General features: G+C 34.9%; 1 protein-coding gene and 2 long non-coding RNA genes across 3 annotated transcripts; 1 reads left to right on the top strand and 2 right to left on the bottom strand.

Annotated features, from left to right (window-relative positions):
• Positions 1-1,023: 1,023 nt before the first annotated feature.
• Positions 1,024-2,912, bottom strand: LOC134269126 (short-chain collagen C4-like). Its single transcript, XM_062751348.1, has 3 exons — positions 2,607-2,912; positions 1,978-2,052; positions 1,024-1,478 (listed from the first exon to the last, which is right to left on the bottom strand). Exons 1-3 carry the CDS (start codon positions 2,872-2,874, stop codon positions 1,024-1,026), a joined length of 798 nt encoding a protein of 265 aa, XP_062607332.1. The 5' UTR covers positions 2,875-2,912.
• A 3,610-nt stretch (positions 2,913-6,522) lies between these two features.
• Positions 6,523-16,726, bottom strand: LOC134269125 (uncharacterized). Its single transcript, XR_009992503.1, has 3 exons — positions 16,509-16,726; positions 6,800-6,874; positions 6,523-6,647 (listed from the first exon to the last, which is right to left on the bottom strand). It is a non-coding gene; the product is annotated as an uncharacterized LOC134269125 (long non-coding RNA).
• Positions 7,243-10,727, top strand: LOC134269124 (uncharacterized). The gene is made up of 3 exons (XR_009992502.1): positions 7,243-7,458; positions 9,319-9,394; positions 10,615-10,727. It is a non-coding gene; the product is annotated as an uncharacterized LOC134269124 (long non-coding RNA).

The following is a 16,726-nucleotide window of genomic DNA, read 5'->3' as shown; positions in this document are numbered from 1 at the left end:
AATCATGGCTTTGCAGTACTTGAGAAAAGATTTTAAAAGATTTCCCTATATATATTCCTATGTAAAACTTTGATCAGTCATTGTAGCCCCACCCTACCCCCGGGGCTCATGATTTGAACAAATTTGAATCTACACTACCTGAGGATGATTCAACATGAGCTTCGTCTTTCCTGTCCCTATGTATCTTGAGAAGTAGATTTTTAAAGATTTTTTCTATGTATTCCTTTGTAGAATTTTGATCGGCCATTGTGGCCCCACCCTACCCCCGGGGGTCATGATTTGAACAAACTATAATCTACACTATCTGAGGATGATTTTACATGAGTCTCATCTTTCCTGTCTCAATGGATCTTGGGAAGACTATTTCTAAAGATTTTTCCTATACATTCCTATGTAAAACTTTCATCGGCTGTTGTGTCCCCACCCTACCCCTGGGGGTCATGATTTGAACAAATTTAAATCTACACAAACTGAGGATGCTTTTACATGAGTTTCATATTTCCTGTCTCAATGGTTCTTGAGAAGAAGATTTTTCCTATATCCTCCTATGTATTCATTTGACCGGCAACTGTGGCCCCAACCTACCCCAGGGGTCATAATTTAAATCTACACTACCTGAGGATGACTCCACATGAGTTTCATCTTTCCGGCCCAGTGGTTCTTAAGAAGAAGATTTTTTTTAAATGCCATTAATTTTTCACTTATTCATAATTATCTCCCCTTGAATGAGGGCGGGACCCTTCATTTGAACAAACTTGAATCCCCTTTACTCAAGGATACTTTGTAGCAAGTTTGGTGGAAATTGGCCCAGTGGTTCTTGAGAAGAAGATAAAAATGTGAAAACGTGAAAAGTTTATGTAACGACAAACAACGGACAAAATTTTGATCAGAAAAAGCTCACTTGAGCCTTCGGCTTAGGTGAGCTAAAAACTTTATTGTTTTTTATTTCTTTCTCTATGATTGAACTTTCACTTTTACCATATCAAGGGGAAAAAAAACTACAGCCTGTTGTAGAGTCCTTTATTACTTAGAACACACGCTACAGTACAGCTGTTGATTATGTTTGTAAGGAGGACACGGTAAACTCCCACATTTAGCGTTGACGGAGTAAAACAGTTTGCCATTTTCATTTGTGCTGCTGTGATCCAAAACTTCTGGATGCCTGTCTAAACAAACAAACTGTGTTGCTGCTGAATGGACTATCGCGCCACTTGCTAGAAACCCCGAGTACTCGGTCTTCCATCCGCTGTAGCAATGTTCTCTACTAGACAGCATGATGACACTAGTACTAAGTAAACTTCTACAGACAGCACACGGCACATCGTCATCATGGATTCCAGAAACGAAACTGCGTTCATACTCTGAACCGTACATGGAGCTGTAAGAGGACAGGATATTGTGGAAGGTAGGGTCACGTGGTAGACAGACATACTCCGCAGCCCCTCCAGTCTGGTTATACGACGATCCTCCTGTATAACCTATAATTAATACTGACAATTCAGTTGGAGTATTTAACAAAATTAACGAGCATTTAACAAAAATAATGAATTTGAGGCATTCTTCATTCCACTTTTAAGAACATATCCAACGTTCATGTACATGTACTTAAAAAAGAAATTATCTTTCCCACTGACAATTACTTGCGTTATTTTAAGTTTAAAATCGTCATACCATCTCATGTTCGACGACAAAATAATTTCAGCATAAATTTTCAGGAGTTTTGAACAGATATCAAATTAAGAAAATACACGTTTTTTGAAGGAAAATTGGGTGAAAAAATTATAGCTCCGAACTCTAAATCACAAAAGGAGTACAGCATTATCTGGCATCGTAAAATTGTACAAAGGTCCCTCAATTATTGTAACTATCAAATGATTCATGGAATATGAAAAAAAAGTTAAACCTATGTTGCATATGTCCTTAATGGCTGTTGTGAATAAGAACCGAATTGAAAATGAAACAGAGAGTGCATCTTACCCCAATACACCAATTCTGAGTCTGCGTCAGGGCAGGTCTTTCTCCCCCAACGAACATAAGTAGCACCACCAACGACTGTAAAGAATTAAAAAAAACCATCTTGAGGGATCATAGCGTAGTCTTTGGCATTATTTCAACTACAATGTAATTTGGAATAAATAGAAATATATCTAAACGGAAATCTGAGTGTAAAAAGCTTTTTCTAAGATACAATTAGTTTAGTTAACACGAGAACTATAATGAATCACACATGGTCCAAGGCACCAAGATTTGGACAAAATTAATCTAACATGAGAACATTTTCAATTTTACAACTTATTATATTGGTCTTTTAGAGGAAATAAAAAGGAAATTAATACAAATAGAAAGACCATTTTCCTTAATCAAAAATACGCTATATCAATTTATATAAAAATAAGTAGAACTCATATCCATATAGGCATCTGGTGTTACTTACTAGTACCGGGGTATTTTTCTTTTAAAAAAAAAATACCCTGACAATACACGATTAGGTATGGGGTAAATTTTTTAAATAAGAAAAAAATATAAATTGAGTAACGTCTGGTTCCACTCAGTGCTCGTTTCAGATGTTATTTCTCGATCAAATGCTTTATTTCAGGTTACCATACCTTTAGAATTGTTGACCTTTAAGGTCTCAACTTCCCTTGTTAAAGTTTGGATTTTAGATTCCATTTCCGCCTTTGATGCTGTCAAAGTTTGGATTTTCGATTCCATTTCCGCCTTCGTGGTCGTCAAAGACTGAATTTTAGATTCCATTGCCTGAAGCCTGCTTTCGAGCAATTGTGGATCATTAATAAGTAGTCGTTTCTGTTCCATCGATGCTGTGCAAAATAGAAGGGTGAACACAACTCCAAAGAAAACGAAAAATCGCCTCATAATTTTGTTGTTCCAAAGAGTGTCGCAGTTGTCCTTATCTTATCACTCTGAAGTGCACATGGCATTATTGTTTGACCATGGACAATCTGTACATGTAGCGAATCTTAAGTCTGTTTATTCAAGAACAAATACTCAGTAATTTAATTATGATGGCAGAAGGAACTTAAAAGATAGAGAAGAAATTAAAAATATGTTTAATATAAGATAGTCATATAAAACCTCATTACATGTACATTGTTTATCTAATTGAATAATTATATAGTGTGTGATGCACTGTGATTTCATGGGCAACATTTTTCAGGACTACAGGCCATTGGTTCGCTTTAATCCGAGTTAAAAAAAATTCGGGACATACTGTGAACTTTCTTTTTATCCCTACATAATTGCTTTAAAGAATACAGCATAGGATTCTGTACCGCAGGAAATTGTTTTTGAAATAAATTTTTCAACCGATGGTATAATTATACTATGGGAACGTGCTACTTGTTAAACCGACGAGTCAGTTGGAGTAAAGAAATAAAACGCATAGAAACCGATATATTGTTTCCCTGTATAGCATCATTATAGATTACTTCTCTGGGTCATGTATTAGGTGCATTTGCGTTGGTTTTCTTTAAACAACGTTTCGTCCGTCAAAATCGGTGATCATCTCAATAGGGTGTGCACAGAAATGTCTGTTGTCCGTGCAGATGAATAACGTAATGGTCTGTACTTAATCTTTCCCAACTTTGCAAAAATCTGGCATTTTTCAGACGCCAGTTTTACGGCATCTGGAACGAAAGTATTATTCATGGGGATTTATGAAAGAATCTGTACCGTAATTTAGGTATTTGAAGAGGTCAAGTTCTCCAAAAATAGCGTGTTTAGTATCTATTTTCAACTGGAATTTTAGCCAAAACACCTCACTTAGCTAATAATAAACAATTCAGCAAGTAAACGGACAAATAATGCAATTATCATAACAACAGTTGCATAAACTAGAGGTACTGTGAGCAATAAGCTCACTAAATGATACCCCACGCCTCCCATATGAATACAAGAACAGTGTCTATGTTTTGCTGTGGGAAACCCAAAATATGTGTCGGATCAAAAAGTAAAATAGGAGGTGCACAATGGCAATATGTAATAAAGATTCTTTAAAAGTTTCATCAAATTTCATTCAGTGGTATGAGAGGAGTTGCGGATGAGATGCATGGGTACCCCAAAGTGTAACAGACGGACGGACGGACATACCGATTACTATATACCCTCCCGCGGGGGGTGTAAAAATAGATAGTAATAGAAACTGGTGTTTTGTGGGGAAAGTAGTATACGAGGGGATGTTTACTTGCTTGCAAAGGATAAAAATATAAGGGTTGCTGGGTGAACTTCTCACCTGAAAAATGCGGTGAGGGTGTTTGTATGAGTGTGATGAAACTATTATCGACAGGTCCCTTTTGGTTACGCAAAAAGGGACAGCCAATCGTACGTAACAGGCGAAAGGTCTTTTTGCAAAATCTTTACTTTTTACTTTTTTGTGGATAATTTATACAAGGGCTGACCTTTCGCCTTTCGATGTATCTACATGAGGATGGGGATTAGTGGTCCTTTTCACAAAAAGTCAGTTCTAAAAAGATTGACATTTCTTTAATTTTTGTATAATAAAATAAATATTTTTTTCTTAAGTTTCACTAAGTTGCTTAGTGTTATAGAAATATAAGAATTTTTTTTATGTCTACCACAGTTTAATTACTGTAAACCAACTTTTATTCGTGACTACTTTATTTTGCGATTTACCAGTGATAAACTAGTTCGCGACGATTAATTTTCGTTATCAAAAACTGTTTGGGTATGTTGTTAATAGACACATACACTTTAAGGACCGGTTCGCGGCGAGAAATATTCGCGATGACGCTCTCGCTAACTTTGGAAAATTTCTCGCACGCGAATAAAAGTTGATTTTCCGAACTTGATGAGGAATGGGAACATTTTTGTCTAAGTCGTAACTTAAAGATTTTTTTGAAATAATGGCCACTGACCTTTAACTTTGTCAGTCTGTAAATACAGATACCTCTTTAATTCATTTTTTAAAATTTGGAAGAAGGTATATGTTTTCCGACATATAGATATTATGAATTATTATCAATAATTTTATTCGTGTTTTGAGTCAATTTATGTGTTCATCATAATAATCAGTTGTTCCTATTGGTTTTATAAAAATAAAAACAGTAAAATATTTACAGGTTTAAGGATATCAATTGTCTGATTAATGTCGTCGAAAATTATCGAAATCGAAAAAGTTGGACTCTGAAAAAAGCATAAATGTATTCTTTTTATGCACTCAGATCGATAGATCCGAGGCGTACAATGTATATTATTTTTGTCCGGTCTGTTGAAAACTTTAACCTTCGCTATAACTTTTGAACCTTGAGATATGGAGACTTCATATTTGGTATGTATACTCCACTAATAAGGTTCTTTCAAAAAACACCAAGGTCAATGACCTTGTGACCTTGACTGTGACCTACATGCTAAAAATAGCTTTTTCAAACTTTTGCAATAACTTTCGAACCATAGGAGATAGAGACTTCATATTTGGTATGCATACTTCACTAAATTAAGCTCATACAAATGACATCAAAGTCATTGACCTTGTGACCTTGACTGTGACCATAATACTAAAAATAGCTATTTTCTAACATTCGCCATAACTTTTGAACCATAGGAGATATAGGCTTCATATTTGGTATGCATACTCCACTAATAAAGTTCTTTCAAATAACATTAAGATCAATGACCTTGTGACCTTGAACTGTGGCCTACATGCTAAAAATAGTTTTGTAACTTTGTTGCCGCCGGGCGCATAGTGTTTCACAAACACATCTTGTTTTTTTTAAAGATAGAGTTTGCTTTAACACAAGTATTTTATTTAAGAGACCTTTTATTCCCTGTCGTCGATTTTTAGACAGATCTCATTCAGTTCTTTATTTGGAGCACACGCTACAGTACAGTTGTTGTCCATGTTTGTAAGGAGGGCACGGTAAACTCCCACATTTGGCGCTGACGTCGTAAAACAATTTGCCGTTTTCATCAGCGCTACTATGATCCAAGACCTCTGGATGCCGGTCCAAACACACAAACTCCGAGGCTGCCGAATGGCCTAACGCGCCACTAGTTAAAAAACCCGAGTATTCGGTCTTCCACCCGCTGTAGCAATGTTCTCTACTAGGCAGCATGATGACACTAGTGCTACGTAAACTTCTACATACGGCACACGGAACATCCTCATCATAGATTCCAGAAACAAAATTGCGTTCAGGCGCGGATCCAGGATTTGGAGTTAGGGGGGGCGCCAAAATTAGGCAAGGGGTCTGGGGGCCGCCTTGAGGCCCCCAGTGGGTCCAGGGCAAAGCCCTGGTGGGGGCCCAGGGGGCAAAGCCCCCGGAAGCTCCTGGATTCTAGAGATTTTGAAGGGTTAAAATGAGGTCTACCAAAGCCCTGGTGGGGGCCCAGGGGGCGAAGCCCCCGGAAGCTCCTGGATTCTAGAGATTTTGAAGGGTAAAAATGAGTTCTACCAAGTAGACATATTTGATTTACGCTAACTTTGACAATTTTAGGGGGGGGCGCGCGCGCCGGGTGCGCCCCCCCTTAAATCCGCCACTGGCGTTGATACTCTGAACCATACATAGAATTGCCAGCTGAGGACAGAATATTGTGAAAAGTAGGGTCACGTGGTAGACAGACATACTCCGCTGCGCTTCCTGTCTGGTCATACGGTGATCCGCCTGTGTAGCCTAGGAAGAACTGATTGATATGTATAGGGTACATTATAAATACACAATCCAATGTTAAAGACAAAAATACGTTTACATTTTGAATCTGTCTTTTAATGACTCCCAAGGAAATGAACTTGATGAAAACTAGTCTAGAAGGTTTTGCTTCTCACCCCAGTATACCAATTCCGAGTCGGCGTCGGGACAACTCTTTCTTCCCCATCAAACGAAAGTAGCCCCACCAATGGCTGAAATTAAATGTTGAAGGATTGGTTGTTCAAACAAAAAAAAAATTTAAAATCTGAAACATTTTAATACATTATGACTAGTAGTATAATCCTGTTTTGTAAAAATCTCTTGAGAGCCATAACGCCAATTTTTCGAACCAAATTATATATTCCTTATCAATTCCCGCTTGAAAAGTGGGAGGGTATATAGTGATCGGAGTGTCCGTCTGTGTTTACGAGAGTGCATTTATTGGGTATTTTTCATGCCAAGATTGTACTTATTGGGTACTTTTTGCTTATTGGGTATACCCAATAAGAAGTTTCGCTGAATATGCTTAAAACACCCTAATTGTGTATTTGCAGGTTAGTACCCAACAAAACTTGGACACGACGATTTGTCCAAAAAAGTGTCTAAAAAAGTTGCCTTCACGGACGCACCGTGTTTTGTTGTTTCAGTTTTACATTCGGAACTCTAAATTCTCGAGAGTTCCGAAAATCAACTTCCGTTGATCCTGATCATAACAACGTTTGTTTTCATGGGAAAAAAATATGGCGACTAAGAAACACTTAATGTCAACAAGATTTTCTGATTGACAAGAGAAAAGGTAAGTTTATTCGATTAATATTTATCCATTGCTGGGTTCTTGTTTAAGGAAAATAGATTTTAATGTAATTTTGAAAACAATTGTGCATAAAGTTAAAATAGATATATCGGAACAATTAATCCTGAGTTGCAATTGTTTGTATTTTGAATTTTCTCTGTCTTTTTAACTCTCTTGAGGGCGAGAAGTATTTAGTAAACGATCGTATATTATTAGATAATCTTAAATAAATCGAAAGTGTTTATTATTTAATTTTATATCATAACCAGCTAAGTATGTTCTGACAATGTATATTGAAAAGGGAAATGAAAATTTTAACAATCGTGTGTTCAAAAATCAGCTGTAAATTATCGGTTAATGTACACAGTATTACAATCGCAAATTGAGCTGAGATGATGATAAATGGGATAATTGACAACAACTAAATAATTGTATGTAAGTTTATCTCATCTGATATGTAACTTAAGAGATTCATTGTATTACTGAAAAACTTTCAGTCAAAACAGTGCTTCTTTTTGTCTTTGATTTTGACTGAGTGTCTGCTTTAGTTTGATATTTTTTAGTTATTGTTTTTGGCATTTGTTTTAATTAATTTTAAACAATACTGAAATTGATATAGGGCTACTATACCTATTTCACATGATGGGTGTGTAATTTCATGTAGCATCGCGCTACACCCGGGGCTTCCATTTTTGAGGATGGGGCTAGTGATTTTTTTTTGCACTGAGGAATCCCCTTGGGCTATTAGGAATTTTAAAATACACATGTAATACATGAAAAGCACCACCCGTATTTTGCTATTAAATTCCCTAATATGGAAATATTTCAGACATCATGCTAATATTATGCATAAATCTTTACAACTGCATCCATTTTGCAGTACTACAAGACTTATTGACTTTAAAACGATCTTTTATTTCCTAATTTGAATTCCCCCTTTCCTTTGTTTAATATAGCAATATTTGCTTGTACATATATGCCTCGCAGATATCTCATCATTAAATTGTATACATCCACTCAATCAGCTCAATGATAAGTGTCATGCAATTATGTAGCAATTTTTTAAAGCCATATATGGCGTAACTGATCAAAAATATATTTTTGAAAAATACAAAATTAAGTAAAGAAATATAGTTAATAATTTAAATTAAAGCTTATCATACAATTCGGAGCGTGGAGAACACCTCGTTTTATCTAATAATACGATTTTATCTTCTCTGTAATGTGTTTTTTAAAGCTTTTGTATTTTCTTCCAAGTCGGAGAAAATTCTGAGAATCCAAATTAAATTTTGATATCTTTATAACGCAATTGATTTAGATTTTGTAATTTATGGAAAATTTCTTTCTTTATCATGTTTATATAAAGTAATGATACACATAATAAGTTCTTATAATTTTAGTCTCGTAATTATCATTGTACATATGCCATATATGGCTTTAAATGATTCAAGATGAAAACAAAATTATTTTTGCTTCGTTTTAATTAGACGAACTAGTGAATGACCAGAAAAGGAATATTCAAAATCTTTTTTTTTATATTTTTTTTAAATCATCAATTTATATATGATTAAATTTAACTAGCGAAAATTAAATTTAACTTTGTTTTTAAAAGAATCATCTGTAGTTAATACCCTGACTTTTTTTCACGATGAACTTTTTTCAATGTTACTTTTTAATTTTTGCCTCTGTATTTGGGCTTGTCACTTTTTACTCGGGGATTGTAACTTTATTGCCACCAAGCTGTGGATTAGTACTTGATTTCCTTTATTGCACAGCGATGGCTTTAATTTGATAGCACAAAAAGCTAAACAATGGAAATTAAAACCATAATTATGTTCATTGAGGATTTTCAATATATAACAGGTCAAACAGGAACTTCAAAAGTGAACATTGCAGAGAACACACCCATCAGAAGATGACACTCAGAAATAGGACAATTGTAAGTAATCACTAAAATGAACAGGAATACTTCATGCCAACCATAACATTTTTAGAGACATTTTTGCTTCTTAATTTAGATGAGATAGAATGAAAAACTTGTACATACTACATAACTACTAGGCAACTAACTTTTAACTGCAGGAAAGCATTTGGTATGTGCAATACAGCTACATAAAACCTCTTTAGTATTCATGTTAAGTTTGAGAAAGTACCTTAGTATTTTTTCTAGTGTTTGCAAACCTTTTCATGCACACTAGCTGTTTGCTTGTTTGTACTATCATTTTATTTTAAATTCTTCGGATGCCCTTTACCATTGCCAGTTTAGAATCATTTGTTTTAAGGGCATCTGAGGGTAGGTTCCAGAACCATATTACCGGTAATTCTAAATTAAATACTGGGGTACTATACGGTCAAAGGTTATGTTAATACATATATAACATTTTGTTCTGATAGAGGTGGTATACAGGAAAAGAAACAATACTAGATATCACTTTAAAGGAATAAAACAGCTTCATCTTGTAGGGGTATTTTTTTAAGGATCACTACTTCATGTCTGATGTGCTGAAAGTTATTCATAATCTGTTTGACTGTAATTTTTCATATTTTCAACTTCTATCCAGCTTAGTCAATTTTAATCAAATTTTGTGCAAAGCATACCCCAAGAAGGGGGGATGGAGTGTCAAGTGTGTCTCTGTCCCTGTCAATATAATTTCAAAGCAGTTAGTAAGGTTTTGGTCAAATTTAAATCCTCCTTAGCAGACCCATTGGGCTAAAAACAATACTAATGTGAAAGCTTTATCATTAAGTGTAGAGATGTTTTTGAAGATTATGTACCCCTAATGTACTGATAGTGTTACATTAGAAGTCAAAAATTTGCAAGGAATAGGTGTAAAATCTTTTTTTAAAATCTCCTTCTTTACAATCAGAAACTAAAATACTGTCTAATTAATATGCAACATCGTTTTGTGTGTTGAATGATGATTCCATTTTGATTTAATTATGACATAGGGGGTAGGATGAAGATGCAGTTAGACATAGATGAAAAAAAAAGAGTTGATAGAATTTAGTTTTTCTTCCATTTTATTTATCAATACATATTTCTGAATAAGAAATATAGTTCTACTTCTTCTTTGGGTTTGATCAACATAAAGGGTGATCTTGCTGTAGTAAAAAAAAACATGTTTTATATGGCAAAGAAATGCCTTTATCTAATTGCAGAATGAATAAAATGGACAGAGGCAGAACTGAAGGAGATGCATGAAATGAGGAATATTTCAAAGATTGCCTGAGACTAACCACTGCTACTGGATAAACATATGGCAATATAAAAGACCCTGAAGAAGAAAGTATTGAACAGAAACAAAAATAAAACCATTTTGACATTTATTGAAATGTAGGATCAAAGTCTTACATGTAAAATTTGGGCATGTAAAGACTTTTCTCTAGCTCTAAGTCTAAGACTTGTAACAGTGATGATTTGATTTAATATCTTTATCCCGATTTGTCGAAAAGATTTGGACATAGTGATCAATTATTTTAAAGTTTTGATACAATGAATTCATTCATTGTACTTGTAACTGTGTTTTCTGGTGCGGCACTGTTTTATCGGCTTCAAAACTAAGTTTGTGATTTCCAAACCCGATTAATGAGATCATGAAATATCTTTTAACATCGGTGACTATTTAATCCATTCTTTTACATTTCAGAAGTATTTTTATTATTGCAGGGAAAATATGCATTGTACATGTATCTGTAATAAATAGGATTATTGAAATTTTCCATATAATTCAACAAAATCTTAGCAACTGAAGGCAAATATTTTATCAAGGGTGTGATCTATTTATCAATATGATTTTCAGCATCTTGCTCTACCTGTAATGACTTGTTCCAATATTTAAATTTAAATTTTGCACACATGGTTATAAAATTCTTCAAATGCCAAATAGTTTAGGCACAAAATGCTTATATATTTGCTATCATTTGTAAAGTGTACACTTAATGAGATGTGGAATGTTAGAATTAAAGTATTAAATATGTTTCGGACTTATGTATGTTTATGCAGATAAATTTGAATTCAACTAGGGAAGGTAAATGTCATACTTATTGGGTTTGAAATCTAATGCAAGAGTAAAAATATCCAAGACAAATTTGACAATTTTAATTAAGGGCATAAGGTAACCCAAGAAGAATTGGACAGGTAAACATCACCTGTTGGGTTTTATTCTAATGTCAGGATGTAATATCCAAGAAGAGTTGAACCAATGTCCAATACCTATTGGGTTTTCTTTCTTATGAAAAAATTTGAGTAACCCAAGAAGAATGTCCAATACCTTTTAGTTTATATACTATTGAAGGGATGAAGATATCCAAGAGGAATCGGACAGGTGTCCATTACATGTTGGGTAGTATTCTGATGAGGGGATTCTTAAGAAACCCAAGAATAAGACAAGTGTCCATTGCCTGTTGGGTGGGATGTAGATATCCAAGAGGAGTTGGACGGATGTCCATTATCTGTTGGGTGGTATTCTGATGAAACAATTCAAGAAACCCAAGAAGAAGAATTGGACAATTGTCCATTACCTGTTGGGTGGGATGTAGATATCCAAGAGGAGTTGGACAGGTGTCCATTACCTGTTGGGTTGTATTTAATGAAGAGATTCAAGAAACCCAAGAATTAGACAAGTGTCATTTGCCTGTTGGGTCGGATTTAGATATCCAAGAGGAGTTGGACGTATGTCCATCACCTGTTGGGTGGTATTCTGATGAAACAATTCAAGAAACCCAAAAAGAATTGGACAAGTGTCCATTACCTGTTGGGTGGGTTGTAGATATCCAAGAGGAGTTGGACAGGTGTCCATTACCTGTTGGGTTGTATTTTGATGATGCAATTCAAGAAACCCAAGAATTAGACAAGTGTCCATTGCCTGTTGGGTGGGATGTAGATATCCAAGAGGAGTTGGACAGATGTCCATTACCTGTTGGGTGGTATTGTGATGAAACATTTCAAGAAACCCAAGAAGAGAATTGGACAAGTGTCCTTTTCCTGTTGGGTGGGATGTAGATATCCAAGAGGAGTTGGACAGGTGTCCATTACCTGTTGGGTGGTATTTTGATGAGGAGATTCAAGAAACCCAAATAGAATTGGACAATGTACACATGTCCAATTGTTCTTGGATATTTTAATCATTTCATCAAAATACAACCCAACAGGTATTGGACACCTGTCCAATGCCTGTTGGATACCTTCATTCTGTCCAACATGTAATGGACATTTGCTTATTGGTAATGACTCAAAAAGGTTTCTCCTTAAATACTTAATTTTGTTATTCAAGAAAGGTTGAACAGAGTCTGAGATGTGTTGAGTTGTGTTTTCACAATTCAGTTTTTTTGCACTTAGGTTTTCATGTATTTTAATATCAGTTATTTTGAAATATACAGGTGTATATCCTTGTTGCTAAGAACAAATTAGTTAGGTGTTACAATAAAAGAGCTATATCACAGAAATTGACAAAAATATGAGTTCAAAACCAAAGGTTTTTAGTCTTGTCTGAATTTACCAGCAAATATTAAATATATAATAAATTTAAATGAATAAAAAGCAATAAGAAAAACCCAATAAAATACGGACACGAGGATTAATATCCAATAAGATTTGAACAGTAACTACCCAAATAATACTCTCTCGTGTGTACACTTTTTTTGTATCCAATAAGCAGTATCCAATAGGACTTGGACTTGAGGTACCCAATATATAACCAAATGTGTGTTTGTCCGTCTGTCCGTACGTCCGTCTGTTACGCTTTTGGGTATAGCCTTCTCTTTTTCCGCAACTCATTATTTACCACTGAATGAAATTTAGGAAACATTCACCGAATCTGTGTTACATAGTGCCATTGTGCACCTCCTATTTCACTTTTTGATCCGACACATATTTTGGGTTTCCAAGAGCAAAACATGGACACTGCCATTCTGTCTATAATACTGAAGGATACATATATACCAATGTCTTATGCGCAACTCCTCCATACCACTGAATAAAATTTAATGATACTTTCACAGATTCTTCGTTACATAATGCCATTGTGCACTTCTTATTTTACTTTTTGATCTGACACTTATTTCGTGTCTGTCTCCCAGATCAATACATGGACTTTGTCATTATAACCATATGGGAGGCGGGGGTATCATTTAGTGAACTCAGTGCTCACAGTGCCTCTAGTTTTAGCTTTGTAAAACAGAGCTTTAACGTACAGCCACTTAACAAGGCCGAGTCTGATTCGAATGCGCATGACTTTTACGCAGCTTTTTAATTTCATGCCGTCCTAATTATAAGTGCGACAGTACACTTTCCACAAATATTGTGATATTAATATAAAATTAATAATATCTGTCAGGCCTACTCGTATGAAAGTGTTATTTTTCGTCAATAATTTGGAAAAAACGCTGAAAGGGCTCTAACGACATCACTGTTTTCCGATTTTGTAAGCAATGCACGACGGTGAAGAATGACACATGACTCGCTTATATGTTCGCAGACGTCCATTGATATTATACTATAAACTGTTAACAGAACATCAAAGGAAGCAAACTAGCAATCTAAATATTGCTATTTTTTTACAAGAAAAAAATAATCTGCCCCGATAATTTATCTGCACCGATTAATGTATTTATACCGCAATATGGTAATGTTAGAGGTATTACCAGATAGCAGCACACCGTTGGCCCAATCTTGCATTATGGTTGTATTATCGCTGGTGGTATACCTTTATTGGGCCATCGGTGGTCCAACATGGAATATTGATAGTTGGTGATGTTTTATGGGGCCACTCTTGGGCTAACTTTTGGGGTTATATCATAAAAGTGTTGTAATGAGAGAGAATATTTGTTGAGGGATTATCATCAGCCCTTAGTTGACCCAATGCCATATATCTGGCTGAGCATCATGGGTAGATAGCATCCGGGCTACTTGTAATATCTGTGACATTTTTGCGCCAAAAAACAAAGACATTGAGGATACTATCAAAGAATGACTAAGGTATGCCAAGGAATGGGGGAGGAAGAAACGGACATAGAAGAAAAGAAGGGAGAAGGAGACTTAGGAGACGGATCAGATGTAAAGGGGCAGTGCTTTACTTTTTTCTTTTATATACTGTGGCATACTTATAGTTCTACCCTTTTGTGTGTCTATTTGTCGTCAACCGACACGTTGCAGATGCAAGAAACATTATATTATTAATGTAATCCATATGGCGGGATTCATTTTAGTATTATTTTTAGTACAAGAGGACTTTGATTTTTTAGACGTGCTTAATGATACCTGCAATTTACTGAACTTGCACATTCGGGGGTATGCATATATCCGTACATGCTACAAGTGAGCATAAACTTTTTGTTCTTTATATACAATGTTTTCTTCATGAACTGAACAATAAAATATGTTCCAATTTAATTTCATTTTTTTCTTTTTCATTAATGTAGAGCTACTTACAATGCATTACCTGTTGATGGTAATCCTATGAGATACACATCTGGCAAACCAATAAATAGCAATTGAGTTGTCCTGATAGAGACCTAATAAGATACGACCAACGTTGCCCCAAAAACAATGTTTTCCCAATATTGAAAGAATACATTGGCCAAACCGTGGCTTAATAATATCCGTTCCATTGGTCCAACAATAAGCCAACAAGTTGGTCTGATTAGGGGCCAATAAGCAAATTACCGTTGGCCCAATATAAATTGCTTACAATGCCCCAACTGTACAAAAATGACGCTTGCCCAATATTGAAAGAATACAATGGCCCAACAGTGGCCCAATATTGTCTGTTGCATTGGCCCAACAATAAGCCAACAAGTTGGTCTGATTAAGGGCCGATGAGCAAATTACGGTTAGCCCAATGTTAAATGCGTACTGTGGCCCAACATAATGAGCATTGTTGGCCCAACAAAGGTCCAATAGCATCCTGCTATCTGGTATATACATGTAGGCATCGAAAAAATAAACTTTGTAATTAAGACCTAGACAAAACTAGATGGTCACCTTTTTTGAAATTTCACAGATTGGTGACTTTTCACAATAACCTTCATCTACTTGACTGGAGAAGAAATCTCTAGGGCAGAAATACAAAAAATATGGAAAAAAAATTTGATAATTTGGCTCTTTTCCAACAAATTTCCATACGGTCCTATAGTAAAATTTGACAACCTTTGAGATGCCCCCTAAGACATCGGGGTGGTAAACATTCGATTTTTTAATCTCAAAACAATAAATATAACAGTAAAAATTAATTTACGAAAAATTATCAAAATCCCTAGGGTAGAAATAATTAGACCCGGTCTCGTTAATCAAAGAAACGATCTCGTTAGACCAATTTGATGTTACTTAAAGGAACCAGACACACACAAAAAACTTTTCTTATGTATGTTTGTTATTATATTTCTTTTACAGCTTACTAGTTATTTGTTTAAAAATACAAAGTATATAAATTTGACGACTTGTAGCTTGAAATCTTTGCAATTCTTGCAATAGAATTCTGTAAAAAAAAAATTTCAGATTATTTTTATTCTTTATATTCACAATCTGGCCTTAGCAAGAAATAATAAAAAATAATCATAATCAGTTTATAAGAAAAATAGTGAACTACCGGGGGTATTAGGAAGAGGGTTATTTATTTTTTAAAATATATAACGGCAAGTACCTCTGATATGAACCTGTCAGCACCATACACACTGTCCAAGTCACTGATAGATTTACAGAATTGGATTGCAGTGATTTATTTATGATTATTCCTTTAAATTCTTCAGATAAAGTAATCAAATCTGTTACTATAGGTACTACATATGTATTTGAAAAATGTCGGAAATGAAAAAAAAAATGTCGGAAATGAAAAGTTGATAATTACCAAAAATTCCGGAAATGAAATGCAGCCGTTTATATATAGGTTTTTTTTTCTAGCTGCAATTATGTAGCCCTCTCCCCCTTCTCCATTAAAAACAATAGGAGAGGGCTACATTATTGCAGCTAGTTTTTTTTTCTGGAATGATATCTAATTAATATATTTGTTATAGGTTTTCAAATATAAAAAGTTTGAATAATCCTAATTAAAACGCACCTTTAGAATTGTTGGCCCTCAAAGTTTCCACTTCCCTTGTCAAAGACTGGATTTTAGATTCCATTTCCTGAAGCCGATTTTCAAAATATTGAGGATCATTTATCAGTAAGCGTTTCTGATCCTCGGATTGAGTGCAAACAAAATTCAGAAGGATGAACACCACAGCGTAGAAGAGGAAATTTCCAGACATATTGCTTAAAATATTGTCTCTTTAGTTC

Source organism: Saccostrea cucullata, unplaced genomic scaffold (assembly GCF_032062105.1).
Source record: "Saccostrea cucullata isolate Sc308-1 unplaced genomic scaffold, CSIRO_AGI_Scuc_v1 ctg9131, whole genome shotgun sequence".
Classification (NCBI taxonomy): domain Eukaryota; kingdom Metazoa; phylum Mollusca; class Bivalvia; order Ostreida; family Ostreidae; genus Saccostrea; species Saccostrea cuccullata.
Note: the sequence above shows the minus strand (reverse complement) of the source record. Positions and strands in the feature narration are given on the sequence as shown.